The sequence below is a fragment of the Anoplophora glabripennis genome, unplaced genomic scaffold (assembly GCF_000390285.2).
Source record: "Anoplophora glabripennis isolate ALB-LARVAE unplaced genomic scaffold, Agla_2.0 scaffold324, whole genome shotgun sequence".
Classification (NCBI taxonomy): domain Eukaryota; kingdom Metazoa; phylum Arthropoda; class Insecta; order Coleoptera; family Cerambycidae; genus Anoplophora; species Anoplophora glabripennis.
Window position 1 is genome coordinate 536,968 of NW_019417495.1, and position 25,142 is coordinate 562,109.

Below are 25,142 nucleotides of genomic sequence, written 5' to 3' on the forward strand. Positions count from 1 at the left end.
CATTTAAAATAACGAAGTTGGTGTCGACTTCCGGTACAACCGGAAGTGTTGGGTAGTTCCAGATATTTTAATTGTGTTCGCCCCAGGCACATTGCCATATTGATAAATTTTCTCTCCTAGATATCGATCGCCACAGTTCCCGGTGGGACACCCTGTATATTCTTAAATAAAAATTTGACCAGTTCATTTTAAAATGAATATAACCTATAATTAAAGTAATCGAATGATTTTTTTAGATTTAGATATTTAGATTTGTGATACTGATATGTATTTTTTTCAGTTTTTATTACAAGGTACGGCGTACAGTGTAGTAAAAGTTTTTATTAGCAATTTTTATTTGATTTTTATTTTATTATTTGTTAACTATTTTTATATAAAAATAAAGTTCATTTTTGAAGTCTTGATGTATATCTAATTTTTTTTTCTTATTAATCGTAATCGATTATGACATTCGTAATCATAAAGGTAATCGTATAATAATAATGATTTCATCACTATTAATTTGGCTATTAGGATCCTCATTTTTAAACTAGATGTGCTTTATTCAAATATGTACCTGCACCTAAAAATGCAGTGCTCAATTTTTTCAGTTACGTAATATTGCAAATTATTGTTAAAGTTTATTCGCAATAAATAGGTAATTTTCCTAATCATAGGATAACATAAAATTCCATTATTTTTCCGAAAGATAAGGCATTATCGCCTTGACCTTGATATGGCGTCTTCAAATATAAAATGCGCTGTCATTAACGAATTTTTACAAATATGTAAGTACTAGTAAAGTCATGAAATATTTAAGTAGTTAAAAATATAATTTTTAATCTACAATGGTCGTATTTTTTGCCTATTATAAGGTACATAATTGATCTGATCCAGAAAATAAATACATGGATTTAATGCAGTCAATATAATTATCTATAATTTGACCTACAAGGTCAATTAAACAAAATGTTTAAATAGCAAAAATTAAAAGCAGTAACATAAAACTATTATAGATTGTGGATCCCTTGCAAAATCGTCATTACATTTATGCTAATGTTCTTATCAATATAATGTCAATTCCACATATCCAAATGAGAAGTCTGTTCTGTATTTTTTTAAATATCCAAAAAAGGGCAAATATGTAAGAATTAGACAACAAATAATAATTTATATTAATCTAGTCATAATTTTCTTCGAATGTTTTGTATTTTATATGTAATTTATATTTTTTGATATTCAGTTATTAATATCATACTTTTACTACTACATATTTCTATTTTTAAATCAAAACCACTTAAAAAACCAATAATTAAAATGCAGAAATAAATTGATTAATAATTTTCCGTGACTAAATTTCATATTGATTTTTGTCCAAATTGATTTAAAAATGTTCCCAATGGTTTACACAATTGTTTAGAGATTTTAATGTGGGTATGTTTTTTTATTAGTACTACTTGGCACATTTTTTTTATTTTAAATAATTATTAACAACTAATTTGACTATGAAATAATGCCTTTAGCATCCTAGGTATGAAAATTAAAACTACTCTTGTAAAATGTTCGTAATTTCATAAATAACATAACAATGACCGAACATTTTATTTGTTTTACAAGGACGACAGTTTTTCAGACAAATTTTAATTAATAGATCAATAGGAAAGCTAAATCTGAGCGACGTTGATATACAAATATAAAAATAAATATAAATTAAACACAGAAATATGTAAACATAATTTAACATTCCTATAGGACGAAAAATAAGAACAAGATGCAAACGAAACTTTGAAATAAGAAAAAGTGAAGTTTCTTTCATTACGTTTGCGATACTTTGGATATACTTAAAAAATCACGGCTAACTTTCCAAGTTTTCCTGTTATTTTTCCTTTTTATTTATTAGTGCTAATAACAATAATTACATATTCTTTGTTCGATGTATAATTGTTATTTATAGGAAACATTTTAGGATTAATTTGATTTAGCCTAACTGAGTAACGTAAAATTAAAAGAGCTAAGCAAGCAAGATATGAGAATTTCTCCTATGTATATTTAAAAACTATCGAATAAACGATGGAGAAAGTAAAATTAGAAATTAATAACAGCGTAAATTTAATACTAAAAATACATTGTTCAAAAAAAGTAGATAAAATTAATAAATCGTTTAATGCGTAAATCCGGTGCCGATTATCTCTGAATTTTTCACACACGTGTTCGATAATAATCGTGAATACCGCACGGGCAGCATTGGCTTGACAGATTAATTTATTTAAGGAATTCTTAAATTTACCACAGTAATAAATCAATGTGATTGAAAATACTTGTAAAATTACTTCGACAGTAAATAAAACTCTTTGTTATTGCGTAATAGAACATTAAGGCGGATATCCATTTGTGTCAAATGCCCCGTAACGTAACACCGAACATGTTACTTTACAGCTAGTGGAGACGGAAAATTGTTGCATGGTACGTGTAACAAATTTGACACGCGTAACTAATCCGGGACGAACCATCAGTTGTCGGTTTTTAGTCGTCGCATCAAAGGGATGCAACAGTACTTTCTGCCACATGTTGAGACGGGGTTGCCCTTTTGGCCGTAACGTTGCCTGTTGCACATGTGATTTTGTCTTATTTTTTGTTTCGTCAGTCTTTTGTATATGGTCTGAGGTCAGTCTGTTTTCTGCAGTGACTAGGAAGAGTGTGTTTGTGCCATGGATTGGAGTAAAGGAAAAGATTTCCGGAGATTTCCGTTTCATAGTCTTCAAAATTGTATGATGAATAAAAATATATGACGCTGCTGCTAACTGCAATTGCAGTGACGAATCCATTATTGCAGTCAGGTTCATACTACGAGTTTATGTTTCTGTGTCGTCTCGTAACCTTATTTTGTTACGTTACGGAGTGAATGATACGACCAAAACCACACATAGTTTCGCAGCGAACCGTGTCACCATTTGCAACAGGCCGTAACATGTTCGTTGTTACGTTACGGAGCATTGCCACAAGTGGATACCCGCCTTTAGAAGCATTTTAATTTCGGGTGTATTTCTTGAGTGTTTAATAAATGTCAATATGACGAAACTACCTTAGTAATTGATACTTATTAATTTTTCTAGTTTAAAATAAAATGACAACATATAAATAAAAAAAAGCATACCATTATTAATAGAATAAAGACATTAAAACAACTAGGACGACTTTAACTTTTTATTAAACACGACAAAAAGTCAAAAATTCAGCAGCTCTAGAATCCTCAAAGCCACCACACGCCTCAAAATTTCAAGAAGAAATTAGTGGAAGGAATTTCGATTGAGGAAAATCCAAAATAAAGTTATAATAATTACCTATTCGAAGAGTCCGGGTTCGCACCAGAACTGCCCCAGTCTGGGTTCTTTTCTTTAACGGGTTTACGTTCGGATTCTATCAGTTCACCGATTTTGTATTTGACCATTAGCTCCCTGGCATCGCTGGAGTGGCCGACATCCTCGAAGGCTTCGCTTCCGTCTTTTCCGGCCTGCTCCAGGAGGACCTCTTCGCCACCAGGGTGCTGGAACAATTGCAATTATTTCACACAATGAAGACTTACAACATTTATTATATATTTTTGAAAAGCAGTACAGCATAGGTACAGGATTTAACGGCTGCGTTAATACAAATGGTCCATCTTATAAGAATCAGCAAAAGAAAAAACAAGAATAACAATTTCTCTCAAACGCAGGTGAGAAATGGGGATCGATCGTTATCGAATTTTATATCAATATTTTTTTATTAAAAATAACTTGTTTAGTTAGAAGTAGAAATAAAAATAGTTACTTTACGATTCCAAATTTAAATTTAAAAAGTCAAATTTTGAGTAATACATGTAGTTTGAATCAAAATATATTATGTCTTGAAATACTTTCCTTGAAGATATAAAAAACGTTTCTAATAAAATTAATTAACACTCGAATTGCGCGTTTTGTATCTTATCTATCGAGTTGATTCTTTTTTTGTGTATTGGTAGCACTGTCAATGAGGTTCCTGTCAATTTTTAAGCAGCTGCCACGCTTAGTTGTGTTTAACGATCGAATGAGAAACACTTACCACAATGTTTTTGATCTATCCAAAAATAAATTTTCTTACGAATATAATTCAATCATTTTTAGTAATTCGCGTAATTATAATTGACTTTTATTCTAAAATTTGACCAATGTATTAAAACATGTAAGAAGATTCCACAAATATTGCAAATCGTGACAACTTCTTGATCAATTTCTTGGACAATTTATTAGCACAAAAATTGTAAATATAAAATAAATATTCCTAATTAATATGCTCGTTAATAGGTCTGTTTCTGCAGAAGTTGAGGACTGATTTGAAACTATGAGATATTTGCCCAATTTGACATTAAATTCGCTGAACGTACATGACAATTTAAGTGGCCGAGTATGTCTGAGAGTTTGAAAACACTGTGAGACTGCTGCAGAAACAAACCTAATATGTAGGTAAATTTTAACCTGCAAAACATTAATTTCCATTTGAGGACTGATTTGAAACTATCAGAGATATCTGACCAATTGATTCGTAACTTTATACTCGCTGAAAGTACGTGACAACTTAATTGGCCGGGTATATCTGACAGTTTGAAAACAGTTTGAGACTGCTGCAGAACAAACCTAATACATAAGTAGTAATACTGGAAGCTTCAGAAATAAGAATTTTCATTGCATTCATATTGGTAATAGAGTAATTTCCCTCTTCCTTATAGCTGCCAATAGAATGCGATATTCGCGTCTGTCATTGCAATACTTATGTATGCACCTAAATTAATATAATTCCCAGAAATTCTAATTTTAAGGGGAGTCTTTCGTATAAAGATTGTATCTAGGATCTTCGTTAAAAAGATACAGGGTGTTAAACTTCAAAAAATATTTTAAAGTATTTTAAATAATATAAAAAGTAGTAACTAAAATAATTTGAAATTGGGCACATGTATTTATGTCCAAAATCTGAGGCCTTTTTCTAAAATTTAGATGCTCCAATGGCGGAGATACAGTCATGATTTAATGATTTTATTTGAGTAAATGCTCAAAAATACTCAATTTCCACGAACACAGGCGCACTTCTTTTTAGTAATGAAAATGTAATTTGTTCGAAATTTATCGTTGCTTGAATCTTTTGATCTTGCTTGAATCTTTTGAAATTTATCGTTTTTTCGAACTGCTCAGAATTTCAAAGTTGTTATTGCAGCCTACTATGTAATTTTAAACCGAATTTTATTCGAATATGGAAGTGTGTTTTCAGTTCGATTTTTAAGTTTTACTCGTAAATCAGACTTTTTTTCGAAAAACATTAAGAGTAGTAATAAACAAAAAAAGTAATTATTTAATTTATTGACTACTTTTAAGTTTCTTACAAACATGTATACAGGGTGTTCCTAAATAAGTGTCGCAACGGAAAACTGTAAATTCCTCTTGAAAAAAGAAACATATTTTTCCTCTTCCATTTTTCTCTCCGGGCTTTCGTTTTCGAGATACACGGTGCCAAACTTTAATTTTTTTTTAGTTTTTCGCCAATATCTTAGGAATCGTTTGAACTACAGGACTGAGCTTTTGTACACACATTACCACTATTAATAACTACTTTTTCGCACGCTTCTCGAATTCATTGGAATGTTTGCTTTTGTTCATAAAAAGTCATTTTTCTTGAAAACGGTTGACTTTAGAGCAATGAACCAAGAGAACTCTTATTGTATAAAATTCATTGGCGCTTAAGAATTTTCTGTCAAAAGTCAATTTTTCCAGTGGCATAAAATTTAGGGGGGGAACCCTTACGATACCTTAAAATCTCCACCACTGGCACGTCCAATGAATTCGAGAAGGGTGCGAAAAGTAGCTATTAATAGTGGTAATGTAAGATATTGGCGAAAAACTAAGAAAAAAAATTAAAGTTTTGACACCGTGTATCTCGAAAACGAAAGCCCGGAGAGAAAAATGGAAGAGGAAAAAAATTTTTCTTTTTTCCAGAGGAATTTACAGTTTTCCGTTGCGACACTTATTTAGGAACACCCTGTATAACAGTTTAGATAAAACACTCATCAGAACCATCTTATCCTCGTATCTCTTTATGTAACTAAGTTGGCAATGCCAAAATTGGCCAATAGTACCGACAAGTCTCTTAAGTATAAATTTAAAATACAAAATTGATTAAGGAGCATTTTTTATACAATGAAACATGAACGTAAATATTTCTCTCTACTAACGAATCGTAAGCTGGAATTATTTAAAGTCTATCGGAATCATAGAACTGATTGTGTATTTGTCTTTACAGTAGGTAGCAAGAAAAATAGTTGCAATGCACAAATTACGTCATTCGAAATGTATACATTTATAAAAAATTGAGTCGCGTTTACAGTTATGCAAAATTTCATGACTGTTATTTACAACAATTCAATTATCAGTACCTACCATTCAAGGTTAGTTAATATTATGTTAAAATGGTTTTTCTAGCTACTCCTCTCGATTCCTATAAAATTGTGATTTTAACTATATGAAATGTTGCACAAGATGTGGAATCAAATAAATTTAAAAAGCAGTTATATACGTAAATGGAGATAAAGTTCTGTTCGGAATAGCATCGAATTTCTAAATTAGAATTAGAATTTCTGTAAGTTGATTTTAAAATTAGTAGATATTTTTGATAGTGACAAGAATGAATTAAAATAAATTAAAGATACATGTTTATTTTATTTATTATTTTACTATTAAAGCATTAGTCTAGAATTATATTTTCTATTGCTATTGCTACTAGGTATTCACTATCAGTGTGATCTTTTCATGATAATCTTATCGTTATGTTTTGAATCCTATAAATTTGGCTTTTTAATGATAACACATGTTTTAGCTTTACTAATGTTGGAATTGGATGACAACATTTTTTTAAATTGTTTTTGGAATTTTAATGTTCCAAAAATTTGGATAACTGTACATACTTAAAATTTACAATAACATTGGGCGTCTACTAATAGCAATCTATCATTTTAAAGCGCACATTATAAATTAGCACTTTTCAATGAAATTTTGATTTTCAAATAATCTAGAATATTAATTGTACGTCTTATTATATACAAATAGTTGTAAAAATTTAGAAACAGCTTATAAACAAAAAGCTAATATGTGAATTTCTGCGGCAAGTAGGCAGTATAAAAAATAAAACATGTAAAACACTTACTGTGTATATAACTTTTCTTTTTATAAATAGAATGTCAAAAACTCAAAAATTATGCAAAACGTATTTTCTAATTTATAGTCTCGGATTCTGTTATTCTCTGAAAACTAGTACTAGATTATCCCAGGAAACTGAATATCGTAATAATAAATAAATAACTTTAAAGTACTCGTACGTATGACTTAAGTAAGCATATTATCGCAATGAGGTCAAAGTCTGATATCATTTTAAATAATGAGGCCATGTTTACATCTGCTCTAATACTTAGATAATTTTAAATTATAAAGTATATCTCTATTTCAAAATACAATGTCATTTATTTTGTACATCCATATTTTATATTAACACACTGCTTATGTCATTGAAAATGTACATAAAAATAACTGAAAGACATAATATTAAATTAGTTAAGTAAACACATTTTTAGTAAATATAAATAGGTACATAATTTTTACCTGTATTTTCGCCGACTGCCGGAAACATATATTTTAATTTGCACGTTGAAAAATATTTCATCCACCTTAAAGGACATTAGTCAAAAAAGTAAAATCATTACTTATATCAATTCATTTTGTACCAAATAATATGTACCTACCTATGCACCCATTACATTTTACTTCATATTACAGTTGTTTGGACTGGATATTTTACACGATTTTCAAAGGGGGTTTTCATTAGATCAACATTAAAGCATCAGAATTCATAATTTTCTCTATTCTATTCAAAAGAAGAAACATACAAACTTAAATATTTTGTAAAACTATGAGTAATTATGCAAACGACAATGAATATGCAATTATCCATTAACAATTAAATTGGAATGAAAAAGTTAGTTCTGATTTTATAATAAAAAACATTCAACGCACGTTACATATCCACAATCAAAATAAGTTTATAAAATTTTTGTAACCTCAATCTTTACATAAGCTTTCGAATGAAATTTTGTAATTTATGTTTACTATTTTATTTCAACTATTGATTTAACTTTACGGAACCGGGTAAGGGAAGAAATACAAAACTTACCTCATTTAAAAACTCTGTCACATCATAAATATTATTATGAATTACAATCCAAGTACTCCTATTATCATTGTGGCCTTTTACTTCTGCGAGAGAGTATTGTTTGGTCATATTTAGCTTAAATTAGTATCACCCGCACGATACAGCACTGGTACAATAATGTATAATAACCCGTTTTATAAATAATCCTTGATTTTCAAGGGATGACGTATAATATCAGGCAAAGTGTCACAAAGTACTCGAAAAGATAAAACTCACTCTATTTGTTTGCTAGTCATTCTATACTTCCTCTTCTTCTTAAATTGTACTTCGGATCACAAAACATTTGTGCTACGGATTGATAGTTTTATAGTTATGATTACAACACGTCCGCGTCCGCATAGCAATAAGAGATGGAGAACAAACCAGAATAGGACTAATAGGAGATAAATTTATTTAGGTTTAGGTATATGAGCAAGTAAATAACGGGGTTTTATTCTGTGTCTTCTGTTAGCAGCAGCGGCAGAGTACGCCATCTGTAGCTGGTGCGGCAAACGACACACTCGAAAACCACAGACCATAAAATAATTAAGGAATCTGCATGGGAAAACACAATTAGAGCAACCTCTAATTCTACTATCTAATAGATGTCGCGGCTCCATAATGGCGGTAAATTTAAATATAATAAAGTTCACTAAGAATAAAATTTATTTGCTCATATAGGTTTAAGACCAATCAAATAATGAGAATCAGTATTAAGTAGTATTTTGCCTCCGGCCTATTCATAATAATTCGTGGTTATGAACCTCAAAAAATAATTTTTAATATTCCAATTGTTATAACTTATCTTATAAGTTAAAAATAGTGTTTTTTTCTAAGTGAAGATTTCTTTACTAACAATTAAGTTTATTAACTCGTCTTTCCATTCAAAGTAGTGCATTCATTTAGTACTTACTGAACATTTTTTTAACAAACAGAAGGGAAACAATTTAAAACATTTTTTAAATAATAATATAATTTTTTTATTTAAAATATAAATGCTCTCTAAACTAACAAGTTAATAATAAAAATACATAAATTATATTTTATAGGTACAAGTTAAATATGTATATAAAGATTATTATATAACATTATCTGTCAATCAGAATAATCCATTGTTTTAATGTACTCTACTGCTGCACAAAACTGTGTCCACCAGTACTCTTCTTCTCCAAAGAGCTGATTGTGGGAAAAACTGTTAACGTATTGAACAGTTGACAACAAAGCTTCAGGATTTACCTGCAGAAAGACAAAAATTAAGAATATTAAGGAGTTCCAGAAAGGGGCGTGATACAAGGTGCATTCTTACGATATTATATTATTGCAATCACGACAACACAGTATTTCGTAAGCGTGTTTGTGGAGTTACGAGGGATACCCCAATCACAAGAGCACGAGACATGCCATTATCGCAACATCACAATAACTCACCTTGATTGCTCCTGTTTATAAAAGACTAAATCTTCTTGTGTGAGAATGACAAACTAAATTTCAAACAAAATTAAAACTAAAAGTAGACCTCTATAGAATACCAAAACAAGTTTTCAAATAGCTTACACGATAATAATACAATTTCGATGCAGCTTGTACTATTATTCTTAGGAACAAGTATAGTTTCTTTTTGTAGGTTTCCCTTATTTTTCAAAAAGATAGAAAAAAGTAGACAGGGATTCAATTTTCAAAAAGTCAAATGGTACCTACCTATCTGCCATCTTTTATCGCATAAATGTTTGAACTGAAGCCAAAAACAGATGAATTTAAAAAAAATAATTTTTGATGCTTGCCATGTATCTTGAAAAAAATATTTTACATATCAAATTCATTCATTTGAAATGGAATTTTAAGCATATTTCAAATATTGAAAGATATATGTTCTATTTAAGAAAATATAAATAAAAATTATAACTGCAAACTGGCTTCTACGTCAAAAAGTATAAAAACTTTACAGAAAAATCAAATATAAGAGAAAAATCAAGATATGGAAATTTGGTTTCCACCAATCAATGTTTTTCCCACATGCAGTCCGTTTAAAAGTAGACGTGCAAATATATATTGTATACAAAGTGTCGATCCTTGAAATTGGCTGCCAAACATATGTAACTTAATAACTATTTTTGAGAAAAAAGATTATGCGTCCTATGTTTCATTATTAAAATATAATGACTTCAATTTTCATCAGTCATCAGTGTGTAGAGCCTTCTTTTTCTTAAACACTTTAATAAAATAAAAAAGCTGATTTTTTTTGTCTCTTGGAAATTACAAATTTACATTCTGTAGCAAATGAATGATGGTAATTGAAAAAATTTTTACTGTTTTTGAGTAACATTAAAAAGTGTCATGATGTATAGTCTTTCCGATATCAATTGAAGTACCAAGAGGTTGACAGTATGTATCAGATTTGGTCGCTGATGCAGCAATTCGACATCGAAATATTTGACAAACTTGTTCCCATATTTATTTAACCTTACCCATATACAGATCTGGTCGAACTAAACGTGGACGTGATAGAAATGTATACGCCCAGTTGAAGAACGCGAGTGCGGGCAAACGAAATACAAACACAGCTGCATTGGGCCAATGGGCAGTAAATCTGAGCTGTTGACAAGTGGTTGACAAATTGCCCAGCAGTGCAGTGCAGCAATGCGGAATTTGGTGTGATTCGGGTAATATTAATTTATTATAGGCACCTTCTATTAATCATTGATATTACAATTATTAATTGCGAAAGGAAAAAATAATATTTTTACAACATGGGATTTTGGAGACCTTTTGAAACGGAACAAAACAAAATTTACCATCAATATAATAAAATTGTTTGAAGACATAAATAATTAAAATATATTGTTGGCCATATGAACATATAATAGAAATTTTCTACACATTATATACAAATATTATAATTTTTTACCTTTAGCAGAAAACTTTTTTAGGAACGCCTATGAAACTCATTAAATTTTATTGCCAGTCGTTTTTTTATATGTTCAACTAACTTCGGAAAGACTATAACAATTATTTATGACAACACATCAAGGAGGCCTGTGATGTTTACCTTCAAAAAACATGCAAATAATTCTAATTATGTACTTGATATGACTATTTAACATGTACATTAATTTAGTTCATTAGTATGTACTACATGTTAATAACAAAATAAACATTGTTTTTCTTTTAAAAATTTTTTCTCTTTTTTATTTGCATATTTACAATTCGTTGGAGGTCTTAAATAATCATCTTTTATGATTGAATGCATTTATTTGCACATAAGCGCAAACGTCGCAACTCACTTTGACGTGTTATCCTTGGTATTCATTGATATACACATATGATATACTATCTAGTTTTACTCAAAAATTTTATCCACTAATATTTTTTTTACCATCTCTCTTTCATATGACAGAATCTAAAGCTGCATTTTCCAGAAGAAAAAAATTGTGACTTTTTTTTGTGAAAAAGTGGATTCTGTGCAACTTGTTTGTTCACGAGTTGTGTAATTATGTCATTAACAGCAAAAAATATGTACCAAATTTGACACTGATGCTTCGAGATAGGTATTAAAAAAAAGTGTTAATTTGTCATCCTCAAGTTGCTTCAGAAAAAGCCAAAATCGACTTCTAGTTTAATTGAGTTATGTTATGACCAAGGCACCCTCTAGAAGTTTGGCAATCCGTTTAAAGCACACCCTATATAATTTTTTTGTTGTAACACTTGCCTCTTAACACTCCTATAAATTACATAAAATCTGCATTTTTTGGAAAAAGCTTACCTTAATTATCACATAAACAAGAACTGGTGTAAAGTCATCAGCAGTTGTTGATCCACTATTCTGCGAAAGTGACAACAGATCCATAATACACTTTGCGCAGTGTACTACACATTTGACCTTATCTCTGGGTGTTCGGTAGGCGTTTAAAGCTCTTAAAGCATCTTGTGCAGGTAACCACGGACATTCCCTCAAATACATTTTATGAATCAACAGATCCTTATGCTTAGGGGTAATTATTTTTGACAATTTTTCGATGTGCTCATGCAAAACACTGCAAATTACGATTTTTCAAAATATAATAAAATTGAATACTCAGTTAATATCGATATGTAAGTAACATGTCTTAGACAGTACCTTATACAGGGTGTCCCGAAATTAATGCAACAAAATTTGGTTCTTAAGACAAATTTAGGGCACCTGTATTTTTTCTTTTTGCCAACTGGCCTCCCCTTTCGGAGTTACAGCCCCCCGAAGTCTGCCCCTAAGAAGTGTCTTTTTTATATCTCAAAATGTTGTACGAGAATCACTAAATTTGGTACACAGTGGTTTCATGACATGTGAAATCTCACAGTGCTACGCTTTTTGGCGAGAAACCCCTTTAAGACACTTTGTCTTTGGAACCAGAAAAATTTGGTCGCAAATTTGATTTTTTTTAATTATTAGTTAGCTAGAAAGCCATTGAATTTAAAAACTTTTGTGTCGCTCGATATTTGTTTCGTAAAACGCAATGTTTTTGAGGAAAATGGCGAATCACGATGTGCATTCGATCACATTTTGACATTTTTCTCGAAAACATTGCGTTTTACGAAAAAAGTATAAAGGGACAAAAAGTTACTAAATTTAATGGCTTTCTAGTGGACTGATAATTTTTAAGAAATTTAAATATGCAACCAAATTTTTTTGGCTCCAAAGACAAGGGGGCCCACGAAAAATTGTCTTAAGGGGGTTCCCCGCCAAAAAACGTTCCACCATCAGATTCCACATGTCATAAAACCCCTGTGACCAAATTTAGTGATTCTCGCACAACAGGGTTCTGATTAGTGCTGGCAACTGAAATCGGTTTTTTGGATAGTCGGTTAACCGGTTTCGGATAATTCGGATCTTTACGAAACCCGAAAACCAGTTATTCGATTCTTCAAATATCCGATTATTCAAATAACCAATTATTCAAATAACTGATTATTCGATAATCTATGCAAACATCCGAATAATTGGATTCTTTCTTTGTAGCCAATAACTACATAACACCATAATATAGTCTTAGTGTTATGTAGTTATTTACACTGGCTACATAGTACATACATATTAGAAGGGTTGAACTATTAAGGAAAATACAATTTATTTTTGTATTTTATGCTGGGACAGACACAGAATGATAAAAAAACAGCCTCCCACACCCACACACACCAAACGACCAAATACATTTATATAAATAATAAATTGAAGAATCACAGTAACAAGTGCAACTGTTTTAACTGTTTTAACATGTTAACTTTTAACATTAGATTTAATATGATATGCGAATAACATCGTATATCTCCTCAGTTTTACAAAGCACTGATTTTCAGATATCCGGTTTTGGCCATTATTCAAGTAACGGGTTATTCGAATAACCAGTTTTAGAATATCCGGTTTTAGCAACTATTCGACTAACCGGTTTTATCTGAAATCGGTTTTTACGGAACCCGGTTAACCGGTTTCACTTTTTTCCATTTTTTGCCAGCACTAGTTCCGATATAAAAAAAAGATTATTCTTAGGGGCGGACGTCAGGAGGCTATAACTCCGAATGAGGAGGCCACTTGGCAAAAATAAAAAATACGGGTCCCCTAAATTTGTCCTAAGAATCTGTGACCAAATTTTGTTGCATGAATTTCGGGACACCCTGTATTTTAATACTTAATTTTTTATTAGAATACAGTAAGAAAAATAAATATTATTCACGCCTCAAAAAGGAAATATAAACAAGTATAGTTTCTGTAAAATTGTATGTATCTCATTTCACCCCATTCATGTTTATGTTATCTTTAATCACTAATATTATTCAATTCAATATTATTTTAAATGACGAATTGTCTAATACTGCTACACAATTTTGGACAGCAGATAGAATAATAGCAATGTCAGAATTATACATGGCTGGCAACGGTATATGGTCCATCTGCCTTTACATGAGAGCGACAAAGTAAAGAAATCTGTGCGATAGACAAGGATGGCTATAGTGAAGACGTTTCCTAGTCTGAATAGTCAGTCCCACTTCTAACCGAGCGCATCCCACAACGGGCTGTTACTATTCAGATTCTTAAACATCTTCAATATAGTCTATGGTACGGATTTCTATGACTTACTCTCACGTAAAGGCAGACAGACTATGAGGAATTTCCAGCCGTGTATATAAAAAGCTGCCACAAAATACATAATTAATACTTAATCCCAGATCATTAGTTCAATCCCGGGATTTTCAGGATGAAAGTCAACTAATCTCGGGATTAGTCCTGAAAAAATAACTTCAGTGGTTTAATTATTGTTTATTAAATCAAAAGGCAGAATTAGGATCGTTAATCCCGGGTTTTTTGGGACAGAATTTTTAGTGAGTTCCTGGGATTGGCACCACTAGTAGAGCTGTTTTAATATCTCATGGACCGCGAAATGCGCGAAAGGCGTGGCGTATCCGCATAATTCTTCTAATAAGCACGTTGTGAAAACATTGACTCAGAACTAGAACATGTGCATTATTACAAGTAGAAATGAACTAAGGCGCACGGGCATCAATAAAGTGAACTGACGAACGTTCGTTATACGGGTGTAACGTAAAGGTTGGAAATAAATGAAACGGCGGATTTTTTATTTTAAAAAATAAATATTTATCATATAAAGTTATGCTCTACGGGTTTTCTTTTCCAAGCTACAGGACGCTAAAAAATTTCAAAAAATTTAGTTTTTTAATATCATTTTCAATGCAAAAGTCTTTTTTCAATGCCTGTTTGACCATATTCGGTGGCTGAGTCAAAGCATATTTCATAATGTTTTTGTTACTTTTATTTTCCTATGTTAGCGGGAAAAAATGGTAATTACAAAAGTTCTATTTACGGAAAAATTACAAGAGCTACAAATAAAACGCAAGAGGGTAATTTTGTTTAAAATAAAAATTGGATCATGAAAAAATATTTAAAAAATGTTTTTACCAGTGGCGTACAACAATTTTCTTCGAAAAACCTTACTTTACAATCCGTACGCACGCCACTCAGTAACTTACAAAGTCAATCTTTTTCCTGTTACTAGGGGATTATCAAATTAAGCTAAGGCTAAAATTTCGTTCCATTATCTTATAATGTTCGAAAGTTATTGGAGAAATACTAAAATTTTTGAAACTTTTTAGCGCCCTGTAGCTTGGAAAAGAAAACCCGTAGAGCATAATTTCATATGAGAAAAATTTATTTTTTGAACCAAAAAATCCACCGTTTAATTTATTTCCAACCTTTACGTTACACCCAGTAAGTATATATTTTTATTGCTTAAATTAAAATAATAAAGAATAGGGCATTTTATTATGATATGTAATTTGTATTTACATAATAATTGTAGATATACAAAAAAATTATAAAGGTTAACAACCCAAGTCATCATCATTATCATCATTATCTGAGGAATTAAAGAAATCACTTTCATCACTATCATTATCGTCTATGCGTATTATAAGTTCATTGACTTCGTCAATGAAATGTTCGCGGCTAATATATTCTTCTTCTACTTTTTCCACATGTTGACAGACATTGTTCCATACATCATTTGTGACATTTGCCAATTTTTCTTCTGCTAATCTCCAAACATCGTCCATTTTAAATGTCGTATTGCATATTCCAACTTCATTCTTAACGATTGCCCATATTTTTTCTATTGGATTCAATTCAGGATGATACGGTGGTAATCTCAGCACAATATGGCCATGTGTGGCTAATAATCTATCCATTATAGTAACACTATTTTGTGGTTTATTAAGTTTTATTTTTGCATATAGTTCAGGTTTAGTTTCTTTGTCTCCAAAAACAATACCACGTTCTCTGAGCCAGTGTTGCATATCTGCTTTCAGCCAGTTAGAAGTTGGATTAGGCTCTACCAGCACATTATGATACGATGCATTATCGACTACTAAAACTGAATTGGGATCCAAATTAGGAATTAATTTTTCCTCCAGCCATTTAAAATAGTTTTTTTGATTCATATCATCGTGGTAGTCTCCTGTTTTTAAACCAGATTTAAAAATCAGTCCGGCATTAGGAACAAATCCTTTTTTACTTCCAGCATGGACAACAATTAGACGTTTTCCTTTGGCTACAGGTGATTTTAAACAATTCATTGTACCATCGTCCCAAGTTTTTGCCACAGTATGACTACTGTGGATGTATGTTTCATCACTATACACAATATTTTGCCCTAAAAAAACAATTCTTAAAACAAGTGGCCGAAAAATAGTAGTAATTAATAAATAACAATAATTTTTATTTTTCAGTTACATTTTGAACATGAAATTATAAAATGCAAAACCAATATACCTTCTTCTTTATATTGTTTTAATTTCCTTAAATATTCTGTGCGTTTTAATCGTATGTCCGTTGTTTCGCATAATGCTTTTCTATTATCTTGACTTTTCTTCCAACGAAATCCCAGTTTATGAATTATTTTTCTAAAACTTGAAATTTTTCCAATTAAATTCAAATCATTTTTTACAGCATCAAACAAGGCTTTCATAGTTACACGTCGCTTATAAATAGCTGCGAATCTATAAACTTCGGTTCGAATTATTTCTTCATCAAACTTATCTAGGGTTGTTCTAGGACTTGGTTTGTTTATTTTCTTCCTAGGCGACGACAGACTAGCAGACGGACTAGCTTCATGTTCACGTATTATTCTTTTGATCGTACTTAATGAAACACCTGTAGCCTTGGCTACCCGGACCTGAAGCTGTTCTAACTTAAAAGGATTTTTATTTTCTTTTTCTTTTTTCATAAATTCATAAACGTTGTAAACTATCTGACGTCCTTGACTGTGCACAACTTTCTTATTGTTTTTAGACCTATTAAAAAATTAAAATCCAATTAAACATTTGTTTATGCAGGTCTGAATTTAGAATAATAATAATTTACCACTAAATGTATACATACATTTCGGAAAATGATCCACTTATATGTTTTAACTATCAGTTTAAAACTGGGAATAAAATTTGTAATCGGATTGTTTACGCTACGAGAATAATAGGTGTAATGTTTTTAGGACGTAGAATAATTTAGGCGACGGTCGGAATTATGTTTCTGCGCATATGAAGGTCAAAGCCCATAAGATTTTAAAACAACTCTACTGTGTTGTTGAAATATAGATTTAACACCACAAACACCTTAATTCAGGTTCTCTTTTGTTGGAGACTACAATGCTATTAGGAGTTGCTATGCTAAGTAAAATTAATGATGTGTTAATATGTTAATTATATAGACAGTTTATATAGTCAAAATATTGTAAGAATTTATTTAATTTTTTCACAGTTGGCGAAGTACCCAATAAACAGAGGAAAAACTAAAACTATGCCACATATAAATAATATCAGATATTTCCTTTGTGATTGAAACTGCTAAAAAATTTTTATGTTACTATAAATTTTGTCTTGTTGTTATTAACAAGTAATTTCTATATATTATTATGTATCTGTAAAAGTAAATGTTATGTTATATTAATCGAAAACCGTTTCTCTCGGGTACGGTACAGTGGTTGAACGGTCAGTACCGCATCATAAAATTTTCGTGAATTTTTTTATATTTCGATACTAAAAAATTGTGGTAAAAAATTAAGCAAAAGTATTTTGATCCTAAGAAAATCATCCCTCTTATCATTTAGGGGCATATAATCCAAGAAATGGATATACACATACGCCTCTACGTGATAATAGGGACGAAAAAAGAGTCAAATATTTATGGAACTATTTCGAAATTTTGAAGAAATTTTGGTGTAAATCACAATTTAATCAACATTACGTGTAAGGTCTTAAGGTAGTACTGTCGGTTTTAGAATTACCATTCAAACTTGAACGAAACTTTGTGTACTGGCTATTTATAGGCTAAAAGTAATTCAATTAAAATTTTGTGAAGCACCCTAGAGAAAAGTTATGACGATTTTTACTAGATAGATAGATAGATAGATAGATAGATAGATAGATAGATAGATAGATAGATAGATAGATAGATAGATAGATAGATAGATAGATAGATAGATAGATAGATAGATAGATAGATAGATAGATAGATAGATAGATAGATAGATAGATAGATAGATAGATAGATAGATAGATAGATAGATAGATAGATAGATAGATAGATAGATAGATTTATTTAGTTCAGATGCAATATACATCATGCTCAAAAATGAGCGTTGAACAAGTCAAGTTTAAAAAAAAACAGTGCAAATATGACAAACTAATGCTAACATTAAAATAAAAGTACAAAATCACATAGGAAAAAATACAATAATACAATAATATAACAAACATTAAAATAACATCGAAAAAAAAAACACATTTTAAAAACAATAGGATAGATTATCATTGAAATATTCATCCACAGCATAATAAGCCTTCGCTGCCAAAAATGATTTCAATTTCTTCTTCAGAATCTTAATAGGTAAAGCACTAGTACTGTTAGGTAACTTATTAAAAACTTTTATTATAGAGTGGGGTATATTTTTTTGGATGTAAGTAAATTGAGGTACATTCGGCGTTAACACATCTTTATTCCTTGTATAGTACGCGTGTTCTTTTTGGTAGCTGTCGAAGAAGGATCTGTTTTCAGTTACAAAGATGATTGCCTCATAAATATACAAACCTATTAATGTGAGCACGTTCTTAGAAATGAAAACATTCTTGCAGGATTCTCTTTGAGTCATATTTAAAATATTCCTAAGACATCTCTTCTGCAAAACAAATATTCGTTTCGCATCAGAGGACATGCCCCAAAAAATAATTCCATATTTAATTCTGGATTGTATATAAGCAAAATATGCCGAAAAAGCTGCTTCAACATTAATATTTTGAGACAATATCTTTAACGCATAACAATATTGGGCCATTTTCCGCTCTAAGGAATCAACATGGTACCTCCAATCCAGACGCGAATCAATTGTGATTCCCAGAAACAACAAATGATTTACAGATTTTGGCTCATTAACCGTATTTGCAAGTGGTAGTTCGTGACCATTTCCCCTTGAAAATGTTATCATTTGGGTTTTATCCTTGTTTAGCTGTAAATTCAATGAAGCAAAATATTTTTTCAAAGTTTCAACAGTATTATTTATAGTTCCTTGAATTATATTATGATCAGATGAATCAAAAACTATTGTACTGTCGTCAGCATACTGAACCACATATTCATTTGTTCTTAATGGTAAATCATTAGTATATATAATATACAGCAATGGTCCCAATATTGATCCCTGAGGTACACCTTTCTGTATTAACATTTTATTTGATTTTATAAATTTTCCCAACTTATCAACTTCTGCAACGCATTGCATTCGATCGTGAAGATATGATGCTATCAGATTCTTTGCCACGCCTCTTATGCCACATTCCAATAATTTTGTTAATAAAATATCATGATCGACACAATCGAACGCTTTAGACAAATCCAGGGAGACAGCCACTGTTTCGTGCTTACGATTCATCGCATCTAAAATTTTAGATAATGCCTGATAAACTGCTCTAACAGTTGTTTTGTTTTTCCTAAACCCATTTTGAGTATCCGACAACAAGTAATATGCTTCAAGAAATTTTATTAATCTGTTATATATAATTTTTTCAAAGATCTTACTAATGTTAGGAAGTAAAGCAATAGGTCTATAATTCGAGATATCATTTTTACAACCTTTTTTAAAAATTGGTTTTATATAAGAAGTTTTTAGTTTATCTGGAAAGATACCATTCTTTAGACATAGATTTATAATATGGGACAAAGGATATGAAATCTCGGTACTTACAAATTTCAACAGTTTAACGGGAATTTCATCATCACCTACAGAGTTTGTGTTCTTTAAATTCATTACAACATTATATACCTCATTAGGATAGGTAGGTTCTAAAAATATACTAGGCTGAATATAAGATATAGATTCATATTGTACTGCTGTTTGTAATTTAGGACATTGATTTATAAAATGACTATTTATGCCGTTTAGTACTCTTTCTTTGTTTTTTTCTTCAGGATTAATATGACATAATACCGACTCGGTGTTGTAATTTTTAAAATTTGTAAACTTTTTTACTAGATTCCACATTGCTTTACCTTTATTTTTTGAATTTTCAATATAATAAATATTTAAAATTTTTTTGGCTTCGGAGATAACATTTTTTAATATCTTGCAATACCTTTTATAGAAATCCTTAGATATTATTCCTTCTAGTTACTGTTTGTAAAGAACACGTTTCCTCCCACTTGATATCTTTATACCGGTTGTTATCCATACTTTGGATTTATTTTTTATTTGGACAGTTTTAATTGGGAATAGTCAATTTATCAGATTTTTAATTTTGTAAATAAATACTTCATAAGAAATATTTACATCGGTGCAGGAAAAAACATCATTCCAGTTCAATAGCTGAAGTTCACATTTGAAGTGATGCATTTTAACCTCTGAAAATATTCTTTGTTTTACAAAATTCTTAGCATTGTTGGAAAGCCTTTCCTGCATCCCAAAGTTCAAAAATTGCCCTTTGTGATCTGATAGAGCCGTGTCATCGACTACACCCAAATATGGATTGTCATAATTTATAAAAATGTTATCTAGTAATGATTTTGTATTTACCGCAATAACAAGAGGAGTCTTATGGAGAACCTCCTTAAATAAAACTTTAAAGATATAACGAAGAAGACGTTGATCGCTTGCATTTATCAATTCAGTTCTTATAAGTGCAGACTAAACATATAAAATTGTTGATATCCATAACTCGCCATGCAATCTGGCAACACAACTAAACAGATTGAAGTGTGCGCTATCCGAATAGTCAGGCACTGGCAGGCAATAAAAGGAATTCGAAGGATGTATCATTATTTAGTTATGTATGTAGTGCAGAAACAAACAATGTTATGATCTTCATGAGATTTATTGACGTCCACATTTTGCAGATTAACAAAAATGAGAATTCCTATCTGAAAGGAGATTCTCCATAAGACTCCTTGTTACTTTTCTCTCGAGTACCATAGCTTCACAAAATTTTAAGTGGGTTACTTTTAGCCTATAATTAGCCAGTACACAAAGTTTTGTCCAAATCTGACCGGTAATTATAAAACTGTCGGTACTACCTTAGAGGAAAAAATAACTTTTTTTAATAATTATTTTGTTTTATCCTATATTAATATTTACAAAGTTTATAAATGAAAATTAAGAAATGTGACATTAAAAATGTAATTTTCATTTATCTCAACAGTACATACATTTTTGTCATTTGAAAATACTGTGAATATGAATTTGAACAGTCCCTGTAAGTATCCACCCGTAATTTAAAAGTTTCTATACAAGGTAAAATAAAGTTTCTATATTTAATAATGTTCTAAACATTATTATTACTTGATATTTAAACTAAAATTCTTACCGATCTCTATCCCTATCACCATCTCCGTTAGGATAGATAGAATTTTTGTAGACTTTACTCATTATAAATCTTTCCAGAGTCACCTTAATTGCTTTTTCCCTATTATGAAAAATGCCTGAAAATTACCAATTATTATTATACAAACACAAAAACGACATAATTGAAACATTATTAAAGTGTTCATTTTGGTACATATGGAAATAAAGCTCACCCTGAAATGATGGGCTACTATTCATAATAGAATATAATTTTCGATAGAAGTTAAGAAGGAAATCACATTTTTCATCAGCTAAACTTAACTGCTTAAATTCATCACAGAATTTCAATATTACTGCTTCCTGTTCAGAGAGAAAATCCCTGACACATTCTGTAGCCAGATACCTTTCACACTGTTGACGATCATTTGATATTTGATTTTGTAAACTAAAAATTAAAATAATATCAAAAATATCAACCTCTAACAAGAAAACTTACCTGTCAAGGTATCTATCACAAAACAGTAATTCTTGTTTAGAGGTAACCAAATACTGTATGTAAGTGGATCTTAAAATAATATCTTCTCTCATAGATTTTAACAATTTAAGGCAACTGCTGTCATTTAATAAATTAACACATCGTATTGCTTCTGAAATCCTAGCAACGCTAGACCATTCTCTTAGTTTTCTTGCTTTACCCAATTCAAGTCTCAACACTGTCTCTATTTTGTTCTTAGCACTAATAGGATTATTCTAAAAATGATAGGTGTTAGAAAACATGATTGTGTTGTCACTCGAGGGGACACTCCTTATTCAAAAATAAGCTTGCATGCAATGGATTATGTTCAACTTCTTAATAAAAAATAAATTCAATGCTATCAGAAAGTAACTTTCAGTCATTTTCAAATGCCTTGTCTATCTACGATAAAACAAAAATATATTTGAGTTGGCAGAAGCCATTTTATTTTATTTCTGAATGAGGAATCTTCCTAGAAGTGATGTCACATGTTTTTTGGAACACCCTATACATAAGTAACATCAAGGAAAAGATGTTTTCCCTTAAAAAATTCTTACCTTAACATAATGTGGAATTTCAGATGTATTACTTAAAATTAAACGCAATTTATTCTTAATATCATTAAAACTATTTACTTCTTCACTATTAATATTAACTACATTTCTTTCTTTAGGAGATTTTGTTACATCACAGTTTTCTTTTGTCGGACTGCTTTCGACAAATGGCTTTGTTCGATACTTAGCTAAGATGTCGTCTGACACCTCTGAAAATAAAGAAAATAAATATGTTGAAAACATAAAACTGGTTTTATAATTAACAATTTTTAACCCAAGAAATTGTTCAAGAAACTGTCACCATTCGCTGTATTTGTGGCACCATTCTGTATGATCACTGATCTGATATGTATCACTGATTTTATAGGCTATAGTCAAAGTAACGGCTGATGCTTGCTAACAAATTTTGATGTTTGTAGGCCGTCGGGATCCAGGGGGCATTGCATATTACATACAACACTTTTATTACTGTATTATAGCAGTTTAAGTAACAATTTGCTTCATTTTAAGGCATGCTTTCTTAGATCAAATGACGTTGATCACGCTGTCGCCGTGCCACGGACTGCCTATCTTCCCGTAAAACTGTGGGCAGTGTCAGCAATTAGACGGACTCTCTTATCCTATGTATCTAATGTGTCGATCAAATTTAAGGTTACCAACTTTTAGAATAAAAATTATGAAAATAAAATTCAAACAATGAAGTCGGACTAATGCAACTGCAATAACAAACAAATATAACACATGGCATAAATTTTAGCGTTATATTTATACATAGACTACCTTTAAGATTGACGTTTAGGAATCCATGTCTCTTGTGTGTGTGTGTCAAATTCTATCGTGCAACCCACATTTTTTTTGTAATTTTCATACTAAACAGCTGGAGAGGCTAGAACCTTAAAAAACTATGCATACCAGCCATGAACACATACCCAAGGTGCTCTTTGCATCAAAAAAATGTGAAGCGTTTTGTCACTGAATATTATTCTATAATGAAAGTTAATGTGAACTGTATAAACAATTTTGCTACAATTCTTTATCCAAATTTATATTTCATTTAGAAAATTTTAATTAAATCAACTTGACATACTACATTGTTATTACAGAAAACTTTTTTTTAAATAACTTCTCCATCTCCCTATTGGTAAATAAGAGAAGTGGTATGAGATTTTAGTTGAACTCATTATTGACAGATGGCGCAATTAAAGCACGGTTTAGCAATTCACAGCTGTTCACCAAATTCGTTTTAGTTTTATATAGTTTTTTATTTTCCAGATAACATTGATTTTATACATGTTTCATGTTTCTGTTAATATCTAAAAAGGTGACAAACACCCCATTGGAAGCTATGGCAAGCGTAGTTGTCAAATCTTTTCAAAACTAAAATAACTGTAACAAAATGAAGCAGGTAACACATTCGTCCATTCTTGTTTTGCTGCATTAAAGTCACGTTTTAACGCATGCTGAGCATTTATCGGCCGTCACAATGGCTGCACCATTCCTGCCTTCAGAAAATAGCTGAATCACTTTCAGAAAAGTGAAAAACAGTGATAGCGATATTTACTGATTGAACGGCAAAAGCTATTTTATATTTAAACGCATGCTGAATATTTAAGGCCTATTGAGCCAAGACTTCTTGAAATTCAAGCAGCTAAAGATTCGGTCCAATAGGCTTTAGGTTCGACCAACTGATTTATTGCAAGATATAACTGATATAATGATATAATGATCATATCGATTCTTGTATCCCTCAAGCGATGCTCGTCACTAAAACTTTTTACTTTTCTGAAAGTGATTCAGCGATTTTCTGAAGACTGAGGAATGCTGCAGCCATTGTGACGGTGAATAAATGCTCAGCATGTGTTAAAACGTGAGATATCTTGTGTTGCTTAAAGATTTCTGAAGGTGCTTCAGCTATTTTCTGAAGACTGGGGAATGCTGCAGATATGCTGATGACGAATAAGTGTTCAGCATGCGTAAAAACATAAGATGTCGCTCAAGCAGTACGTGTCGCTATCGCTGTTCTTCAGTAGGTGCTTCACCGATTTTCTGAAGAATGAAAGATGATACAGCTATTTTGACCACGGATTCGCATTCAGCACACGAAAATACATCAAGAAACAGCCAGCTTGGTCAGTTTATAAAGAAATTTTTACTATTACTCGCCCGTAAATCATTGGAATTGATGGTCATCGAGCACGTGGGTTCGATAACTTCAGAAGACTGTAGCTTCAGAACAGTAGTTTTTAGACCTAGGTCCCATGAACTTTTTTGATCGACACATTGAGGACTATCATTTGGAAAAGTTTCATACCATTTGATCGGGACCGATTTTCCATAAGGGAAATTGCGGTGTCTTTTATCAGATTAGTAAATATTTTTATTTCTTTTTTGTTATGAACATTTTATAAAACATTTTAAAACACAACAAAACATAAATTAATTTTACATATAATTAGTAATGTATACCTATCCACATACCAACATTAG

At 30.8% G+C, this 25,142-nt stretch overlaps 2 protein-coding genes across 3 annotated transcripts in view; both read right to left on the reverse strand.

Annotated features, from left to right (window-relative positions):
* LOC108911095 (cytochrome b5) overlaps positions 1–8,467 on the reverse strand; it is a 32,610-nt gene extending 24,143 nt beyond the window's left edge. The window contains exons 1-2 of the mRNA XM_018715931.1: positions 8,206–8,467; positions 3,321–3,523 (exon numbers count right to left, since the gene is read on the reverse strand). Of these exons, the coding sequence (XP_018571447.1) occupies positions 3,321–3,523; positions 8,206–8,313 (311 nt within the window). The 5' untranslated portion in view covers positions 8,314–8,467. The remainder of the gene's footprint in view (positions 1–3,320; positions 3,524–8,205) is intronic.
* A 778-nt stretch (positions 8,468–9,245) lies between these two features.
* The window catches only part of LOC108911094 (receptor-mediated endocytosis protein 6 homolog), a 29,964-nt gene continuing 14,067 nt past the window's right edge, over positions 9,246–25,142 (reverse strand). For both annotated transcript variants that reach the window (XM_018715929.2, XM_018715930.2), the window contains exons 9-14: positions 22,659–22,864; positions 22,084–22,337; positions 21,821–22,032; positions 21,610–21,724; positions 11,984–12,254; positions 9,246–9,459 (exon numbers count right to left, since the gene is read on the reverse strand). In XM_018715929.2, coding sequence (XP_018571445.1) covers positions 9,319–9,459; positions 11,984–12,254; positions 21,610–21,724; positions 21,821–22,032; positions 22,084–22,337; positions 22,659–22,864 — 1,199 coding nt within the window. In that variant the 3' untranslated portion in view covers positions 9,246–9,318. The remainder of the gene's footprint in view (positions 9,460–11,983; positions 12,255–21,609; positions 21,725–21,820; positions 22,033–22,083; positions 22,338–22,658; positions 22,865–25,142) is intronic.